General features: G+C 51.4%; 1 protein-coding gene across 5 annotated transcripts in view; it reads right to left on the bottom strand.

The window, feature by feature from the left end:
• LOC309666115 (growth factor receptor-bound protein 10-like) overlaps positions 1–20,323 on the bottom strand; it is a 122,298-nt gene that overhangs the window by 79,065 nt on the left and 22,910 nt on the right. For 4 of the 5 annotated variants that reach the window (XM_082473200.1, XM_082473199.1, XM_082473201.1 and 1 more), the window contains exon 2: positions 8,333–8,482. Coding sequence is in view for 1 of the 5 variants with exons in the window: in XM_082473198.1 (XP_082329324.1) it covers positions 8,333–8,482; positions 8,831–8,841 (161 nt within the window). In the remaining 4 variants the exon portion in view is untranslated. Of the gene's footprint in view, positions 1–8,332; positions 8,483–8,830; positions 8,976–20,323 lie in introns of all 5 variants that reach the window. The other variant, XM_082473198.1, reaches the window with a different exon arrangement.

The raw sequence follows: 20,323 nt of genomic DNA on the forward strand, positions 1-20,323 counted from the left end.
CCTCCGCGTCCCGTCCCGTGATAACTTGCTGCTGATGGGGACGGGCCCTCCCAGACCACAGTCTGGGCTATCTGAGAAGAAAGCTAAAATAAGTTCTCTATGCTCCCAGGAATCATCTCTAACCATTTGAAACATGAGTAAAGTCAACAAAATAAGGGTAGATTCAGGGCATCCACAGTGCTTTGGCCCCTAACACTACAGTCAAACTCAGCGAGAATTGGAGAGGTGGAGGTCCACACACGTCTACAGCTGTAAGGTGGGGGACCTCTCTGTCCTGGTGCCTCGTCACTGCCTCAGCTGGCCTTGGACATCGTCTTCCTGACCAGTCCCACCCCTGCTCTCTCCCAGACCAGAACGCAGATGACCTAGCCGGCAGACCCACAGCCACGCCCCAACCCAGACACCCCAGACTTCGGCAGGAGGAGATGAGGTCCAGAAAGGAGGATGGAAGGAGGGCGGGGCATTCCTACGAGCCTAGAAAGAAGGACGCACGCAGTAAAGAACGCAGCTGTATCGAAACCGCAAAAACCTGGAAACAGTGCAAATGTCTACTGACAGGTGGATGGATAAACCCATTGTGATGGAGTCACACAAAGGAACACTACTCAGCAATGAAAAGGAACAAGTTCTTGCTACAACACAGGTGCTTCAACACAGATGCATCTCAAAATAACGATGCTGAGTGACAGAGGCCAGACAAAATAAATCAGTCGCCTTTATGTAACATTCTAGAAAATGCAAACTCATCTATTGTATCAGTTTTGGGTTACAAACAAATTTTAGCAATATGAGATCAGTGAACAGTGGGCATGGGCTGTATCTAGTTTATTGGTGCCTTGGTGTCCTCCTCTATAAAATGGGCAGAGTTTATACCCACTGCAAAGGGTGCTGTGAAGATCCCACGAGTTAATCCACAGAACCACCAGCAAGAGCCCCTGACACACACGTGCACAATGCACTTTATTACTGCCGCTGTCCTTTGTGTCACCGTTATCTGGTCTCTGCCCCTCCTCTCTCCATAGAGCACATGCTCTGCATGGCTATCTACTGCCTGCAGCTCCCACTATCTGTGCACAGTGCAAGAACCACGCCAGGCATGACTCCACCACGTCCTGTGACATCAGGGGCGTCCCAGAGAGGTTGAACCTGAGCTGAGAACACTGGGTTTAGATCCCTATTACTTATCCCAAATAACACACCAACTGCTTTTTGCCTGTAGCGCACTTTGTCCAAATTTAACTTTGACATTGATTGTCACTGCTTAAAAGCACGAAGCTTCAAATAGAAATAATGCCTGTTCCCTTACACTTAAATACTCAAAGAGCCAGCATTCTCAGCAGTTTATCAATACTTAATATTTTAGAGGACAAGTTGAGCTGTCTTGAGAAACTCTTGCCTTGTAGATATACTGGTCGTCACCAAAATAAAGGCACCGAGATTTCCTGAGTGGCAATCAGATCTTCTCCCAACTCTAATGAACGGAAACAATGGCAAGAAATAGCTTCTGGTTTTGAGTCGGGGAACGATGGCAGAGATGAACTTGCAACTCGAAAAGAAATGGGAGCCTGATTAGTTATCAGCCGTTAAATGATTGTTGAGTCATAATCTTTCTAGTTTGTGTCCTGAAGATTAAAAACTGCCCACTTAACAAACACTGCGCTTCCAACAGGTATTGGCAGAATTCTGACATTTAGCTTCATCTTTCGGCTGAACCTCCCAAGGAGCCAACGATTCATCTCTGACCCTCCTCCTGAAACTCAACCACTGTGTGGGGATAAGAGATTCTGAAGAGGAAACCTTGAAAGCCAAAGTGGGGAGATGCAGTCCCAGAAAGGATGGACACAGCACTTCTACCAGCAGAGGAAGTCTGCAAGGGGCAGAGAGAACGGCAGCCTGGGGGCCTCAGGACACGAGGAAGAGCCCAGCGGTAAGGGCCTGGGCTTCTTTCTCACCCCCAGGACAGTACATGGCAGGAGTCTCCAGCCAGGGAACCACCCACAGGCTCAGTCAACAAAAGCGCCAACACAAAACTCTAATTCAAAAAGATACATCCACCCCTATGTTCATAGCAGCACTATTTACAATAGCCAAGACGTGGAAACAACCTAAATGTCCATCGACAGGTGAATGGATAAAGAAGATGTGCTACATGTATACAATGGAATATTACTCAGCCATAAAAAGAAACAAAATAACGCCATTTGCAGCAACATGGATGGACTAGAGATTGTCATACTAAGTGAAGTAACTCAGAAAAAGACAAATATCATATGATATCGCTTATATGTGGAATCTAAAATATGACACAAGTGAACTTATCCACGAAACAGAAACAGACCCACAGACATAGAGAACAGACTTGTGGTTGCCAAGAGGGAGAGGGGGTGGGGGAAGGAAGGATTGGAAGTGTGGGATTAGCAGATGCAAACTATTACATATAGGATGGATAAACAACAAGGTCCTACTGTATAGCACAGGGAACTCTATTCAATATCCTGGAACAAACCATAATGGAGGGCTTCCCTGGTGGCACAGTGGTTAAGAATCCACCTGCCAATGCAGGGGACATGGGTTTGAGCCCTGGTCCGGGAAGATCCCACATGCCACGGAGCAACTAAGCCCCTGCGCCACAACTACTGAGCCTGCGCTCTAGAGCCCACGAGCCACAACTACTGAAGCCAGTGCACCTAGAGCCTGTGCTCCGCAACAAGAGAAGCCACCACAATGAGAAGCCCGCGCACCGCAATGAAGAGTAGCCCCTGCTCGCCGCAATTAGAGAAAGCCCGCACGCAGCAACGAAGACCCAATGCAGCCAAAAATAAACGAATACATTAATTAATTTATTTTTAAAAAACCATAATGGAAAAGAATATGAAAAAGAATATATTTGTATGTATATTTTTTAAAAAAAGAAAAGCTCCAAGAAAGTCTGCTCCCACCCAACAGAACCAGAACCTTTTCAATGATACCCACGCTACTCCAACCACAGGCCAAAGGAGAAGGGCTCCCACCCACCCCGGTTTCAGCAGGACAGGCAGGAAGCAACTGCCCCCCTCCTCCCCGCCCTGGCTTGGAGGAAGCAGGCGGCCACACTCAGATCCTCTGCGTGATGCCAGCCAGCCGGGTAGGGGCTGATCTTCTACCTCCCACCTGGAGGAAGCAGACACCCAGCTCCCCTGCAGGGGCAGTGCCAGCTTTGCCTCCAGCCCCGCCCGCGTCAGGAGGGGAACAGGAGGTGAGAGGAGGGGTCAATTGGCATCTCTTCCCCCTCCCCCATCTTCCGGGCCAGCAGGGTCCGGTGGGAACTGCGTTCCCCCCCACGGTGAGGAGGCTGAACACCTGCACCTGCTCTCGGGGGCCCAGGGGCGCGGGGCTCTGGGAAGGTGTCCATGGGGCTAAGGGGCAGCTGGACTCACACCCATGAGTGGTGAGGGGTGGGTCACCAGGGGGCATCCAGGGCCCTGAGGCAGCAGACGTCCACCCTGCAAGGCCCGTGTCTGCACATCAACAGGGACACTCCCCGCCGAGAAGAGTACACAGGATCCAGTCACCCGGCGTAAACCCAGGATGCCCGGGACACGAGTGAAACCCACCTGTCGTACCAAGAACAAGGACAGCTGCAACTCACATGAGAAAAGACAGTCGAGAGACGCAGCCCTGGGAGGACCTCAGAGCAGCTGTCATAAACGTGCTTCCACGAGAGTCACAAACACTCTCAAAGAAAAAGCAAGCTGAAGAGCTACATCGCCACGTGACTCCAAAGCAGGGAGAAACCGATTATTTCTCTTCCTTCAACCTTAGTGACTTTTAGATTCTTTCCATCAGAGAATCATGTGCTAAGATAAGACCCCAACATATCTGGACCCAACAGAGCAAATCAGACATTTATTGAGATCCTGCCACGTGCGAGGTCGCACTGGCTGAGCAGGGTCATGGAGACGCCCCACGAGCCTTGCTCTCTGGTTCAACCCAGCGATGGGGAGAGGCACAGGCAACATCACCAGCCCAGGGCAAGAGGGGTTAAATACCCAAAATGAGACAGAAATAAAACAATATGGGGTTCCAAAGAACGCGAGGGTGCCCTCAGCACGGTGTAGATAGCAGACACACAGTGAACAGGGGGAAATGAGGGAGGGGAAACAGAGAAGCAGAAATAGAACTGTCAGGGGAGCGTGTTGATCCAGAGGCCAAAACACCAGAGGATGCCGAGAACGGAAGGAAAGAAAGCACAACGCCAAAGTGCACGAGAGTCTCTTAAAGGTCTGTTCGTGGTGAGCTGACGCGAGGACCGCAACAGCGGTATGGCACACCGTGAGTTTCTGTCCTTGAAAAGAGGACGGCAGAGGCCATTCCATTTTTAGTTAGATTCTGAGAATGCTTTGGTTTAAACGATACTGTAAATGGGAAGGAACGATTGATCAATGCAACTGGGCAGAGAAATGGTTTCTATCCTTGGCCAAACCCTGTCTTGCTAAATCAGTTAAAGTAACTGCAACAATAACTAGCTCTCCTCTGACTGCATCTCAAGGGCAACAGGGCCACCGAGAGTGGCGCCCTCCTGTCGTCCACACGGCTGGGGGCAGGACCACCTCTGCTGGCCATGGCGGGAGGGCGCTCACCAGAGGCTGGGCCCTTGGCGGGGGCCGTTGCAGGGACACCAAGCTTGGAGATGCAATGCTCTGACCCAAGTCAAACCCTAAAAGTTCTCCAGTGAGAACAAAACAAGCAACCAAAACATGGGGCCAGAGGACGGCGAAGCCGGGGTCCCGGGGGGCCGCAGCCCTGAGGGAAACACTCAGAAGCCTCTTTGGGACCAGGGGTGGGAAAACGGAAATCGGACGACAGAGGTCATTTCTACCTTCATCTCTCTCCCCACCATGACCCCAAATCAAGCGGGCCTCTTGACATGCTGTGAATCCTGCTGCCATGCGATCCCCCTCCCCACTTCACCGCCCCCGGATCCGTGATTCCCATGGTGGGCTCACCTACGTCCAGGCGCTCGGTGCCCTGGCCGGACACTGCGTAAGAAGCCTGTGGTGACAATAACCACTTCTCTAATTAGCCTGCAAATGGTCCCTCTTGGACCCTCTTATTTTGTGATGCAGCATCTTTCTGACACTCCAGGGGACCAGGTTCCACCCAACTCACAGATCCAACAGAACGTGACTTTTGTTTTGTTTTTTTTTAACAAATTTATTTATTTTTATTTATTTTATTTTTGGCTGCATTGGGTCTTCATTGCTGCGCGCGGCTTTCTCTAGTTGCGGAGAGCAGGGGCTACGCTTTGTTGCGGTGCACAGGCTTCTCATTGCGGTGGCTTCTCTTGTTGCGGAGCATGGGCTCTAGGCACGCGGGCTTCAGTAGTTGAGGCACGTGGGCTTCAGTAGTTGTGGCACGCAGGCTTAGTTGCTCCGTGGCATGTGGGATCTTCCCAGACCAGGGTTCGAACCTGTGTCCCCTGTACTGGCAGGCAGATTCTTAACCACTGCGCCACCAGGGAAGCCCCCAGAACATGAGGTTCTTAATGGAGTCTTCCTACTAAGGTGTGTTCCGCGTCTGCAGACCAAGGTGTCCCCAGCGCCTAGACAGACCTGGTACCTGAGTGCTCATTGGGGAACTTACAGAATGAGTAGAAAAAAAGTCAGGGAAGTGAGAACAAATATACTAATGGTTTCAATCAAACACATTATTTAATGTGCTCAGGTAAGCAGAGTCTCACTTTGGTCCAATGCGTTCCCTTTACTGCAGGGGCTCATCAAGGATGCAAAGGGGCTCCACCCTGCCCCCTAGAGGCTGGCACTGCCTTGGAGGAGATGCACATTTCAGACGGCCAGAGGCAACGGCCTGAGCGTGGGGCCCACCCCGCCCCCCAGCTCTCTGCCTGGCCAGGTCTAAGGGTGCAGTGTGCAGCCCCAGAATAATACAAACTGGCTTTAAAAAGCTGAAGACTTTCTCATCCCTGGGGAAGCCCATCACGAGAGCTGTCACAGGGACACAGGGAAGAAACGGGCACAGTCATGCGGGGAGAGAGTCCAAGTCAAGGAAGGGCTCTGGGGCTGAAAAGGTTTTGGAAATCCACTCCCCACCCCAGGGCAATCTTTGGGGCCACCCTTTAGTCACTACACCTGTCGATCCCTCTGGGGACGGGGGCGGCCACAGACGCAGCTCCCCACCCTCGGGGGTCAGCGAGAGGCGCCCCGCGCGATGCCTTCCACACCAGCAGACCCCACTGCTTAACCTGCGTGGATAATTAGATTTCAAGCCCCAAACAGGATTAACTGTGAAACGAGGCTTCACTTTAATGCTGTGTCCATGCCGAGAGGTGCCTGGCCAGGCCGTCAGAATCCACAGGCTCACGTCTTTGCACGTGACTGATCTGACCAGAACAAGGACAGGAGGTGTAGGCTGGTCAGGTGCTCCAGGAAGTGGGGTCTCAGGCTGCTCAGGGGTGTTTCTTGCCTTTTTCAGACGTGCCTCTCTGACACTGTGAAGGCTCGCCAGAAACAAACCCAGTCCCCACCCTCCAGGCATCTCAGGACCACTCAGAGGGGCTCAGGGTCACAGATGAAGGGGAAGCAGCACAAAGGAGCAGAGAGCCGGCGCGAGAGCATCACCTAGACCCCACGCTGCCGGGATCTTCCCTGCGCACCATGCAGCCCACGCAGAGACAAGACAAAGCCCCCAGTGCCAGCACCTGCGCCCTGGGCCTCGGACACCAAAGAGGTGGCGCCGTCATCAGCCACGAAGCGCGTGTGTTCACTATAATTCTTTCTCCTGGGAGACTGGGAGCTTCTGTGACCTTTGTTCACCTCTGCTGGGAGAAGAGGGTAAAGCCCCCTGTTTCACAAAAAGCAGCCTGTCTGAAGGCACAAGCTGTTCACCACAAGGGCCGTGAAAGTTCGAGAAAGTTTGAGAAGTCTCACTGACTAAGAATGTCACACCCCAGGAAAAAAATCAACTGTCCTGACCACCATCTGGAGAGAAACACGAAAAGTTCACATGTGCACTTTTTGAACTTGGAACAGGTTATGTACAATGTTATTCAGCCTCTAAGATAAGGCTGACTCTCAGGAAGCATCTGCTGAATGAACCCAGTTAACACAAAGGATTAAAAACCCTTCTTTTCTGCTCTGTGGACAGTAAAGGAAACCCCGAGGGGAGTAAAAGGTCAGCAAGGAGGCAACAGAAAGGAAGAGGTGGAGAAATGAGATGCGAAAGGGAGAGGGAGGCAAGATAGACAGAGCCACAGCCTTTACACCAGCACCGCGGGCCCCAATTCCCCAGCCCCGTCAGCCACTTGGTCTGCGGTTCCCCTCTGTTAGGGGGTAAATTCAAACAGCACCATGTTAAAGCCCTAACATCCGGGACCTCAGAATGCGACCGTGCTTGAAGACAGGATCTTTAAAGATGTCATTAAGGTAAAATGAGGTCGTCACAGGGGCCCTGATCCCATATATGACCGGTGTCCTTATAAGAAGAGGACACAGAAACACATCATGTGAGGACACAGGGAGAAGATGGCCATCCACACACCCAGGATAGAGAACTCAGAAGCCAGCCCTGCCCACACCTGGAGTTTGGACTTCTGGCCTCCAGGACTGTGAGCCAGAATGTGGTATTCATTACAGTGGCCGAGCTGACTGATACACTCTCCAGTACCCGCCATGCTCCCTGGAGCAAAGGCTCCCGCAGGCGTCTTTGCTGGAAGACCATTCCAGCCTCAGTTCTCTAACTACCATCTCAGACCCACCAATAGCAACATAAGAATCCAGCCCCCGGCCGGCTGGGATGAGAGAGTAGGTCCACCCCCAGAGCGGCCACCTCAGGAAGCAGTGAGGCAGGAGGGGCCAGCACCTGCCCTAGACCTTCAGGATGTATGTGCCCCCAGTTGCAGTGCTAAAAGTAGGCAGACCCCCAAACACAGGGTTGGAAAACAGTCTGAGTACAGGCCTCCACCCCGGTTCTGTTCTGGCCCAGCTCTAAAACTACCAGCTGCCAATTCTTGAGGGCTCATCTCAGAATAACTTAGGAGCAGACCACCACCCGCGTTATGGAAAGCAAGGGGGCTGGAGTGGGTGAGCGGCAGGGAGAGGGGTCTGCAGGGCCTGGACCAACCCCCTCGAGATCTCCCTCCCACACCCACCTCAGCTCAAAGATGGGAAAGGGGGGAAGCCACAGAGCAGGTGGAGGCTCCCTGCAGAAACCCTGAAAGGAAGCGCCTAGCGAGACGCCTCTGCCTGCATTTACTGATGCAATAAGATGCATTTACCGATCTCCCCTTAATCAATAGTGAACAGACCTGTCCCCTGCAAAGAAACCAAACAGAGCTTACCTGTCGGGGGTTTTCTGGGGCCCTGGGTGTCTGGTGGCCGCCTGGCTGTACCGAGAGGACGCAGGTGAGAAGCGGCGGCCGGTCACGGTCACGGGGCCGTCGCCCCCTGCAGCCCCCTCCTCGGGCTCAGCATGGTGCCCAACTCCAAAGCTGAAAAGGCAAAGAGGCCGTCACTGAACGCGCTAAACTTACACAAATGTGAATTGTATGCCCTGCGCCCAGGAATACAAGTTTGAAAAAAGACCTCCAGAAATTGTTTTTTTCAAGGAGACCGTCTAAAAGACAGACTCTTTGCAAGAAGTCCACAAGAAGCAGGTTTCTAGATGCCCCGTCAACTGACTGCAGGGACAAATGCCCACAGACGCCAGAAGAGCCACGCGAAGCCACTGGTCCCAGGTCACTGCCCTCGAGCTTCCCCTCCCACCACCACCCCCGCCCCCCCGAAGCAGGCGGGTAAGGAACGGGCAGGCCTCCACCCTCTTGCAAGGCCAAGTTTACCTGTCAGGCATGCTTGGGGCCCAGATCACAGCCCACGTCCTTCCCAGGTCCTCCCAGGCTGAAGCCCTCACACCACCCGACAGGGACCGTCCTCATCTCAGACCAGGTTCTGGCCCACGGTTCTGGAAGGCTCTGCACGTGGCCCCTGCATGTTCCAAGGGAGGGAGTTCGAATCCTGTCTATTTCCTTCGATCCAAGGATCCAACTGCTATTTCTGGGGGCCGAGGCACTGTTCTAGGGGTGGAGGAGACAGTGGGGACCAAGACGAAAGCTCGCCCTGCTGCAGGGGAGTGTCTGCTCACCTAGGCACCGCCACAGGGCAGAGGGGAGACAGCCCGCCACCCGGAGGATTTTAGCGCACGGCCCCGGAACACCGCTGAACCTCCCTAAGTCCAAATGAAACGCACTCACTCGAGGACTTAGCAGGGAGATCGGCATAGAGCAGAGGCTCCGTGGACGGGAGTCCTGAGCACCACTGCGCCTGTGCGTCTGAGATGGTCACTGCTTGTGTTCTCCACCCAAGGACACCATGTCACATCACTCAGGGAAGTTAAACTAACTTACCCTGATCATTCAACAAGTGGAAGCAAAACCTGCCCCGCCTCCGACCTGACATGGAAGACGTCACGGGTCCAGAACATAGAAAACCACTGCAGAAGGTCCTGCTGGGCACACCGGCTAAGAATCCAGCGTGGGAGCCAGAGAGCCTGGGCCGCCTCCTGACCTCACCCCGTCTCAGCAGGTGACCTGTGGGTGGATCACCCAACTCCCTAAGCCTCAGGGTCCCCGGCTACAAAATCGCCACCAGATAGTATCTCCCTCCAGGGCTTTTATGAGGATGAAGTGAGGGCATGCACGTAAAGACTTAGGATCCAACACACAGTAAATGTGAGACAACTGCTAGTTACCATGACTAGGACGTGTCAAACGAGGCTCCCACTGTCAGGTGCTAAACACGTCAGCTACCTGCAGGCTGTAAAGGCTGCTGCTGTTTACAGGTGATGCTGACCTTTTAGGATCAAAAGGGGAGACACCTGACACAAGATTATTTGACTGCTCAAAGCTGAATATCACCTGTACAAGCAAAGGCATTGAATGAAAGGTCCTCCAAGAATTTGTAAGTCTGGAAAGTGTTATAATGTTTATGTCAGGTGGAACATCTCTAAATTCGAGTAGCTAAGTTGACCACAAGTTTTACAAAAAAAAAAAAGGCGCATGGTCACACAGGCGTGAGGGTCTTTGAACAATAACGGGCTGGCGTGTCGGCAAGGTTACCAGGTCACATAACGACAGTGTGTCATATGCCTGTCATCACCTCTAACCATCACATTCTGAGGGGTCTCCCTCGTCTCCAGACAACTAACCTTTGCCTAGAGGCCCATCCAAATACCCCAGGACCACCTCCAAATGCATCTTTCATGCCTATGCCTTCCAACTGACAACATACGTTTGGGAGATTTACTTTTTATAATGGGCAAAATAAGTTAATCTACAATTAAAGAAAAATGACATATAGTTGCCTGTCAAGCTGCTCACCACTTCAACCATTTTTGTCTGTTTTTAAGAAAGTGGATGTTGCACTTTACAGCAGACAAAAAAAAAGACAACATGATTCTTGAACCTGATGAACTGAAAAGAGTTACTAAGATACAGCACCTCCTCAGGAACAAACCTCTAGGGGCTGTTTCCACGGCCCCATCTGGCACCCACAGCCGGGACCTCCACCTCCCACACCCTCCACCAAGCACAGCCCCAAAGGCGTCCTGCGGGGACCTGGCCAGTTGCACCCACACCCACAGAAGTGATGGAACTCTCTGGGCGCTGATTGCTGATCAGGCAAAACAGTGCTTCTCACGCAGTTTCACAGGCACACACGACATAAACTTGAAATCTTAAAGAACATACGAACTTGGGCAAAAAAGAAATGTCTTAACTTACTTTGAAAATATTTCAGGAACAAAGGACCTCTTGATGTCTGTTGAGTGGCTCTGATATCTTCCAGAAATTCCTGAGTTAATATAAAGTTTTCCTTCTGTCTAGCTTTCTCACACTAAATATTTAGAGTCATAACAGTGACTATTTAGACACTCAACAAATCCCAAGTTTCAAGATGAGGCTATTTGGCCTGTTTGGAACGAAGTCTGGGGCCTCTCAAAAGGGGACAGAATACCTTTCATCAAAAAATTTAAATTCAGTATTTTACTGATCTCACAGGCCACTCTGTTTTCACAGAGTAAGAAGGCGCTTATGAAGACAAACTGAGAAATACACGAATGAAAGGGAATCGAAGTTTTATAAGTAACTATAAAGTTTCAGAATGACGTTGCCAGACCCTGTGGTCAGCTTAGAGGAGAATCGCAGTTAAAGCTGAGGACCTTCACTGTTGCTCACTGCTGTCAGGTGCACCCAGACGGGACCTGCATCCCAGCGATGCCACAGCTGCTTCCCGGGCACAGATGACAGAACGTGAGGATGAAGGAGGCTGGCAACACAAGGAAGTTAAAACACAGGGGCGTTCCCACCCAAGTGCCGACATCATGCTTTCAAACCACAGACACACAGGAAAGGTCTGGCAACAACTCAGCAGTGACACCCTGGCCCCAGCCAGGAAGGCATCTCCCGCGGTAGCCTGTCCACCAGCAGACCCTCGGGGCTCCACAGGTGGAGAGCGTGGCCCGGGACGGGGCACTCAGGTCTCAGGAAGAGCTTCCCAACTGGACGCCACCACGAAAACCGACAAAACTTATCCAGAACATATGAATGGGCCGAGACCCTACCTGGTGCTCAAGTCCAGGGTCAAGCAGAACCAAGGGGACTACCAGTCCTCACCATGGGGCTTCCAGGGGACGCCAAGCAAGCCCGAAGATGGGTTACCCAGAGGAAGCCTGTCCAAGGCCACAGAGGACGGAAATGCAGCTGGATGAAGGGACTGCCGCCCTGGAAAAGGCAGGACACTTCTCCCCAAAACTAGCCCAGAGTCGCAGGGCAGTGAGGGGCAAGACACACACACACACACACACATACACACACACACACACACACACACACACACACAGTAACTGACCAGATGACAGACGGAAAATAGCTGACATGTATACATGCATGCATTAGTTCAGTCCTTCGACCAGCCCTATAACATAAACTAAAGAATATCACCACCCCTCCGTGAGAGAAATAAAAGGCCTGGGTGAATGGAAACATACTAAGTTCCTAAATGGGAAGATAAAAAGCATCACAAAGATTTTGATTCTCTTCAAAGTAATTAATTTAAAAACTAAAATTAATTTTGTCAATGAAAGGCAGTATCCATCTGAAGTCATGAAAACTGACAAAATAAAATAATAAATGGTAAGACTGCCCATTACAGAGCATTAAGGGAGAATTACTCCCATCCCAGAGAAAGACACTGTAAAGCACAAGTAATTAAAAACAGTGCAGTGCTGGGATTTCTATGCTAGCATCCATCACAAAGGGTTGGGCTTACGAATATGAGTGTTACAAGTTCATTATAGCAGCACATGCTATCCTAACCGGAGACTGAGTCCAAATCACCAGGCTTCCACAACTGGCACACACAGGACCCGTGTGACTGGAATCCCTGGGCTCCCCCTGCTCCCTGACTCCTCTGACGAGGTCACCCAAGATGAAGGTAACACTGTGATGACTGCAGAGATGGCCATGACCCTTGACCAACCACCTCGTATACATCAGATACCTCACCAAATGCTCTACGACCTCCCATGTCAGAGGTTCCCAAAGATTAGGAGTAAATGCATGTGAGGCACATAATGAGACACACATAAATGAGTGGTTCTTAACTAGGAATAACTAAATATTGTCAATTCTTTAAGGCAGAATTATCACCCCATTTGACGGATGGAGAAACCAAGCCCAGGAGACAACACAGTACCTGCCTAGGTCACAGGGAAGAGCCGAGATTTCGATCCACAGATGTTTAAATCCACCCCACCTGCTTTATTATCTTGTTGATAAAATATCATCTGTGTGATAAGAAAAGAGAATAGACACCTTTTGTGCTTATTTGTAAGGCTGCTCTTCATTTTTGTGTCTTTCAATTCCATTGTTTGGAGCATAGTTGGTTTTTTTTTTCTTTTAGAGAAAAAAATAGCCAAAAGGAAGAGCCTGAAATTCAAAGCACAGAGGAAAACTGGAGGGGGTGGGCGTAGGGGGTGGAGGGGATACCCTGCTTGCAGGTAACTAAGATTTCAGTGATGATGCGTAAAATAAGGAGCCCTTTTAACCTGATAACAGGCACCTACCAGGCACCTCCTGCGGGCACGTGGCCAACACGAGGAAGAGGCACCAACACCCTCCACATTAAATTAGGGCAGGAAGCCCACGGTCACAGTATTAGCCACAACTGTTTTGAGGTTCTAGACAATACAGTGAGATAAGGAACATAAGCGTGGTGTAAACGTTGACTAGAAAAAGATAATAAGCCTGGCATTATTTACAGACAAAATGTTGGACAACTGGCTGGAAAATGTTAGCGCTCCCATAAGCATCTAATAAGGCGGCGATCCCAGAGCCCACACGTCCACGGCTCTTCTGGACGAGGCTCCAAGATGATGAGAACTTCTAACGGGAGAAGAGTGTCATCCACAGACGCAACAGAAGCTACCTACTTAAGAAATATGTACCATCCGGAGAAAGTCACGGTCCGAAAGAATACACGCTCCCCAATGCTCACTGCAGTGCTGTTTACAATAGCCAAGACACGGAAGCAACCTAAATGTCCATCGACAGAGGAATGGATAAAGAAGATGTGGTACACACATATACACAATGGAATATTACTCAGCCATAAAAAATAATGAAATAATGCCATTCGCAGCAACATGGATGGACCCAGAGATTAACCTACTAAGTGAAGTAAGTCAGACAGAGAAAGACAAATATCATATGATATCACTTACATGCGGAATCTTAAAAAAAATGATACAAATGAACTTACAAAACAGAAACAGAGGGGCTTCCCTGGTGGCTCAGTGGTTAAGAATCCGCCTGCCAATGCAGGGGACATGGGTTGGAGCCCTGGTCTGGGAAGATCCCACATGCCGCGGAGCAACTAAGCCCGTGCTCCACAACTACTGAGCCTGCGCTCTAGAGCCCGAGCTCACTGCAACTAGAGAAAGCCTGCGTGCAGCAACAAAGACCCAACGCAGCCAAAAGTAAATAAATAAAATAAATAAATTAAAACAAAAAAAAAATAAAAAAAATAAAAACAGAAACAGAGAACGAACTCATGGTTATGGGGTCAGGGGTGGGGGAAGGATGGGGGGGATATACTGGGAGTTTAGGACTGACATGTGCACGCTGCTATATTTAAAATGGATAACCAACAAAGCCCTACTGTAGAGCACAGGGAACTCTGCTCAATACTCTGTAACAACCTAAAATGGGAGAACAACTTGAAAAAGAATAGATACGTATACGTATAACTGAGTCACTTTGCTGTACACCTGAAACTAACACAACATCGTTAATCAACTATACTCCAATATAAAATAAAAATTTAAAAAAAAAAGAAAAGAAATACATACCAGACCCTTGGAAGAAAGCAAAAGGTTGAGTGAGGAACCTGAGAGACACCTGCAGGACATGAAGGTAGAAATGCACCACTTTTCTGGGGAGGGAAGCCCACTCCCCCGCCAGTGAATAGCAGACCAGGACCGCCCCCCCCCCCCCAATGAACACCCCAGTTGGCCGGGGGCCCCGCCCACTGACACACAGGCAGCAGCAGACACAGGTCCAGAGCCCAGGAAGGAGTCTGGATGAGGCGAATGACAACATAAGAAGAAGAACTACGATCGTTCACACTCAACAAGACACAGTGGAGCCCTCACCTGCCACCAATCCTGATGGATTAATGGCAAACATGATAAAACAGCCCAAGAGGAAATCTGGAAGAATAATGTTACAAAACCTGGGTGAGGAAGAGCTTTTAAGCCAGATTCTTCACCGCGAGGCCAGGAAGGAGAAATCAGCTCCTTTACAGCAGAAGACCCTCTGTGCAAAGTCCAAAGACGCGCAAAAAGCCTCAGGAGAAACTACTATCAACGCAGGCAGCAACCTGCACTCAGTAAATCTCTCGTTTATTAAAATAACATAGGATGAGCAGCCCAACGTAAGAACAGGGAGAGGACAGAAGCAAACAATTCGCCAAATACACACGTGAAACACTCAACTTCACAAGTAACCATGGAAACATAAATTATAATAGCCACAAATGAGCCACAAATTTTGATGCATCTGATTGCTGAAAAATTTAAAAACTGGGATGATCCCTGAGAGCTGGGGATGGGCTGGGAGCAGGGAGGCTCTCCTGAGTCGTAGGTGGGGTTCCCTGAACAGGCTCTGGGGGGACAACGGGGCAGCTTCCCCCAAACTTCAGTCTTAGGAGCGGGAATCCCACTTCTCGTAACTGATCCTCACCCGCACGTGTGCGACGGGAGAGCTGGAAACAACCCAGACACACCTGCTCAATACCACCCCCTGCAGCTCCCAGCAACGGCTCCCACCAGGCACGCAAGCAGAACCCGGGGTGCCTCCAGCTTTCCTTCCTCTCACACCTCCCGCCCGTGCAGCCCACCAGGCCACTTAATTTTGGCAGAAGCATCTGAAATCCATCCACTGCCTTCCAACACCAGGCCACCACTCCCATCTCACCTGGACCCGGCTCCCAGCACCCGCTGCATCTTCACCCCCTCTCAAGCCAGCAGTGGGCTTCGGACACACCCCAACACCCACCAACAGCCGTCAGCCCAGACCCGGGGGCCCTGCGTCCCCTTCAGGCTCCCAGGGAGCGCTGACCCGAGATCCACCCTGCCCATCGGCCTCCCCCAGGTCCTGCCGCTCCCCTCCTTGTGGCCCTTGCATGTTCTGTGTCCTCTGTCAGGGGTGACCCCACCTTTCTTCCTCCTCCCCTTGAAACTGAGTCCCAATAAAACCAAATTCCCCCGCCAAGTTTTTGATTAACCCCTCTATCCAAAACGTTATTCCCTTTCTTGGTGTGTACCTGTTCCCCTCAAGATTGAGGAGTTACAAAGACAAGGGGGGACTCAAACCGAGCAGGACCCTTCGGGGACCTCCCGGGTACAAAAGCCCCTCTATGTCCCCATTCCTTGTTTGTAGAAAAAGGCTTTAGTCTCCTAGGGCTTCCCTGAGTTCCAAAGAGCAGACTCAAGCAATTACTAATTAGGGAAGGGAGGAGATACAGAAACAAAGGAAAAGCCGGCCAGCGAGAAAAGTAATGACAATAGTTTATCAATAAAACTGAGTCCTAGCTCCTTCTCAAGGGATAAACGTTAACAATCTGATGCATATCTTTGAGTTGTTCTGCAGAAACTAAGACCCCCCCCCACCCCCCAGGCAGAGGATGGTGACTACATGCTGAGCAAAAGCGAAGACCCCAGACTGGCTGGAACCAGAAGGCTGGTGCTGAAGATTCCTGTCACCTCACCACCAACCAATCAGAAGCTGCAACCCTCACCCCGAATGCGACCCTTGAAAACCCCTTCCCTGAAAGCCATCCAGCAGTTTGGGTCTTTTGAGTGCGAGCTGCCCATTCTCCTTACTTGGCGCCTGCAATATAAACGTTGTCCTTTCCTTCACCACAACCCACTGTCTGTTGATGGGCTTTGCTGCACTCAGGCGAGCGGGCCTGAGTTCAGTTTGGTAACACCCTCCCCACATCTTCTCCACCCCGTCCCAGCCCTGGGACCCCACCGGTGCTGCAAACATACCCAGGGGTGCTGGGGCTGCTTTCCTGCTACTGACACTGTGTCTGTGTCCCCACCAAGGAGACACTCTGCAGCCGGGGACCACATCTGTCCTGGACACTGTAACATCCTCAGCTCTCGGCAAAGGCCAAGGGTTCAAAGCTTTGTTGAGCACATGAAAACACACCCCAGTGGGAGCCTGGTGACAGTCTTCCAGGGCAGGGACTCTCTGGGCCGGTAGGCGAACCCCATGAAGCGAGGGCCTGGCTCAGCCCCAGGGAGCAGCCTGCCTCCTCCAAGGCCTCAACTTCTCAACCCTGTGATGAGAATGAAACAGTCCCAAGCTCACTAGAGGACTGAATGCAACTCCTACAAGTGCTCCTCACAAGGCAGAGGCAGCACTTGACAAAGGGTGACGAGTAGATGGAGGAGGGAAAGGGCTAAGGGCTAAGGCAATGCTCACGTAAAAAGGAGGAGAGTAACAAACATGCATGGGCCTGTCCAGGAATTTGACAGAAAAAGACCCAGAAGAATCCTGAACAATTCTGACCAGTGGGAGGCCGCCAGGATGAACAGAGAGCGAGAGAAACTCTACTCTACTCTGCAGACTTCTGGGTTGGAGTTTTCACAATAAGGAATGCGAATTCCTTATGTAGAATTAACATTTATCTTTCTAGGAAGAACTGTAGTCAAGGTTCAGACCAGTGGTCCTGCCTGCTTCTCCTTGCTCCCTGCCCCACACCCTGGCTCTCCTAGCGGTCTCCCTCCCTCTGCTCTGGCAGCCGCTTCTCCCGCCCATTCTAGGAATTCCAGAGAATTCCTGCCCTCTCCCTCCAACAATGAGGCCATTAAGTGCTTCCGGGAGGTCACATGAATAGATCTCATGGGTCCTTTGTACATGCTGTTTCTAGAAATGCAAAGTATTTGCCTCTATTTTCTTTTCTTTTTCTTTCTTTTGCACTTTCTTTCTTCCCTGAGAGGTTAAAAAAAAAAAAACAGGATAACAAGGAAAGTAAGTGTAGACGCTATAGCTCATGGAGAAAGCACTCGATTTATCGTTCAGGCAGCAACCGTTTTACATGAAGAAGGCTCGGCCAACAGCTGGTTAGGATTTCTCCCCTCCTCACTGAATAAATTGACAGGAAACAGAGTCAATCTGGTTCGGAAGCTTTATCGCCACTCTGCAAACAGCCCGATATCAACATTCGCCAAGTCACAGGGTGCACCCCGGGGTCCACCATCCCCCCAGCTTGAGACTTTCTATTTTCAAAGAGAAACATCTTTTCTTCCTCTGGATCATTCAGTACATGCAGTAAGTCATGACAGTGGGTTCTAGGTTTCCAGGATAAGGTATTATACAAGCTGGTCCCTCAGCTCAGAAGTCGAGATTTGAGGAAGGATCACAGACACCTAGGATTTACCCAAAGCAGAAATGCTCGGAAAACGATGACCAGCGGCTCTGAAATGCACTATTACGCGTGGTGGGCAGATCTGGTGGGGCTGAACGCTGAGCCAGTGTGTAGGCATACTCGAAACTACCATATTTAACAATTTCATCTGCTGTTATTACTTTTATAACATCTAACAGTGTGAGTCTTTAATGACTTTTCGTTGTCTCTGTGTGACGAGTCCTCTTCGTCCCTGCTCTGCTCTGTCAGCACCTGCCCGCTGGCCCGGCAGCCCTCCCAGTGGCCAGAACCCAGCACAGCCCAGCCCGCTCCCAATGCTCCGTCCGCAAAGACACCTGAATCCTGAAGGGGCGGTACAGGCAGGAATGGGACCCCTGAAAGGCTGTTATTGGTTGCACTGCTGTGTGCCCCCAAATCCACATGCTGAACCCCAAACCTCCAATATCATGGTGTTAGGAGGTGGGGCCTTTGGGGGTTCACTGGGTGAGATGAAGTCACGAGGGTAGGGTCTCTATAATGGGATTAGGACCCCTGGAGGAAGAGCCCAGATGTAACGTACAACATGGTTAATATAATCAGCATTGCTCATGTTATGGACAAAGTTGACAGAGCAAACCCTAAGAGTTCTCATGGTAAGGGAAAAGTACTTTTTTTTTTCCCTTTTACTTTGTCTCTCTATGAGACGACTGGATGTTCACTAAACATATTGTGGTCATTTCACGATGGCTGTCGGCCAGATCATGACGCTGTACACCTTACGCGTCTACGGTGCCGCATGTCAATTACATCTCAGTAAAGCTGGAAGGAAGCAAAGAAGAGACCAGAGAGCCAGCGTGTACCATACATCCACCATGGGAGGAGACGGAGAAGACGGCGTCCGCAAACCAGAAAGAGGCCCTCGCCAGACACTGAATCTGCCAGTGGCCTTGATCTCGGCTGTGCAGCCTCCAACGCTGTGGGTGGGGAGTGTGTGTTGCTTAAGCCCCAGCTGTGCGACAGCAGCCCCCCAGACTAGACACCCCGCCCACGTCCCCCAGCACAGCTGCTCAGGAGGGACGGGAAAGGCTCATCTGCTGCTCCCCGACCCCACAGCCCGGCCCAGACTCCCTCAGGCACTGCCCACGGGTGACAGGCTCTCCTCTCCCATGGGGCCCCTCACCCGGGACACGCGGGCTGCTCCCCGGCAAGCAGGAGGTTCTGGTCGGGCATGAGAGCCAGCCTCCGGTCTTCTGGGTCCACGTCCACCGGGCCCACAGATGTCACGGCGTGGCAGTCACCACGAGCAGCCCCGCCCGCTGACCCCGCAGCCCTCGGCCATGCCGCAGGCACGGCTCAGGCCCCCAGGAACGGCTAGTGCGCGGTTCTATCAGAGTCACCTCCCAGATCCTACCTGCCAGTGAGCCCACCCGGACGGGGCCCGACCACCCTGCTCTGGCCCGGTCATCAGGTCAAGTCATCAACCTGTTCACAATGCAGCCTGCGGTGGGGGGACCGGGCAGAGCTGACCCTCCTGCCACTCACTGCACCTTTCCACCCTTGCCCATCCACCCTCTGCGCCCTTGTCATGTACCAGTGACCCCGTGCCGTGTGCCTGGGACTGGGAAGACTGGCCCGTGAGCCGCAGAACCCCTGGGGCATTTCCAACCTCAGGCTCCTGCTCTGCGTGAGGAGGGCTTCAGACGCGCACCTGTGGAGTGAGGGTTTATCTGGGTAAAACGGTGTTGGATTTTCCAAACTGCAGACACAGCGGCCACACCACCCACGCCCAGCTTGCATCCTCTCCTCGCCCGGCACTTGCTCCCAGCGACTTAGGAATGGCTGTGCCAGGACAACGCAGGCACGGAGTGAAGCTGGGGCCCTTCTCCTTCACGTAAGTGAAGGAGACAACCTGCAATAGTACGAACGGCCTGTAGTACGAAAAGCCAATGTGGGGGGCTGGAAATCCTAGCTCAGGCAGTTAAATCTGTTTTTACCCGGCTGCAGCCATTTGTGTAGAAAGGGTGAAGACTCACACTGCTACCTCGACCCCCAAATAAATCTCAGTTTAGAATCGATTCCCCTGAAGGCAGAGCGTGTTCTTTCTATGCCAGTTCTGTCGCTGAAGACGGCGCACCGCCCCAAGTCTCTCATCAACCCAGGAGTTCACAGCCGACCGCCGAATGCTTGGTGCCACCTTCCTTAATCACCTTTTCACACGCTCACCCGGGCCCTGAAATTCGTGATTTTTCTCCTGAATTCTCCTGCATCCAACTCCCCCAACACGTATGGAGTGCCCACTGTGTTCTCAACCTTAGCACTGAGAGTTACAGAACCATCAGAATATGGTCCCTAACCTTGTTTTT

Source organism: Balaenoptera physalus (genome assembly GCF_965194825.1).
Source record: "Balaenoptera physalus genome assembly, chromosome: 8".
Classification (NCBI taxonomy): Eukaryota; Metazoa; Chordata; class Mammalia; order Artiodactyla; family Balaenopteridae; genus Balaenoptera; species Balaenoptera physalus.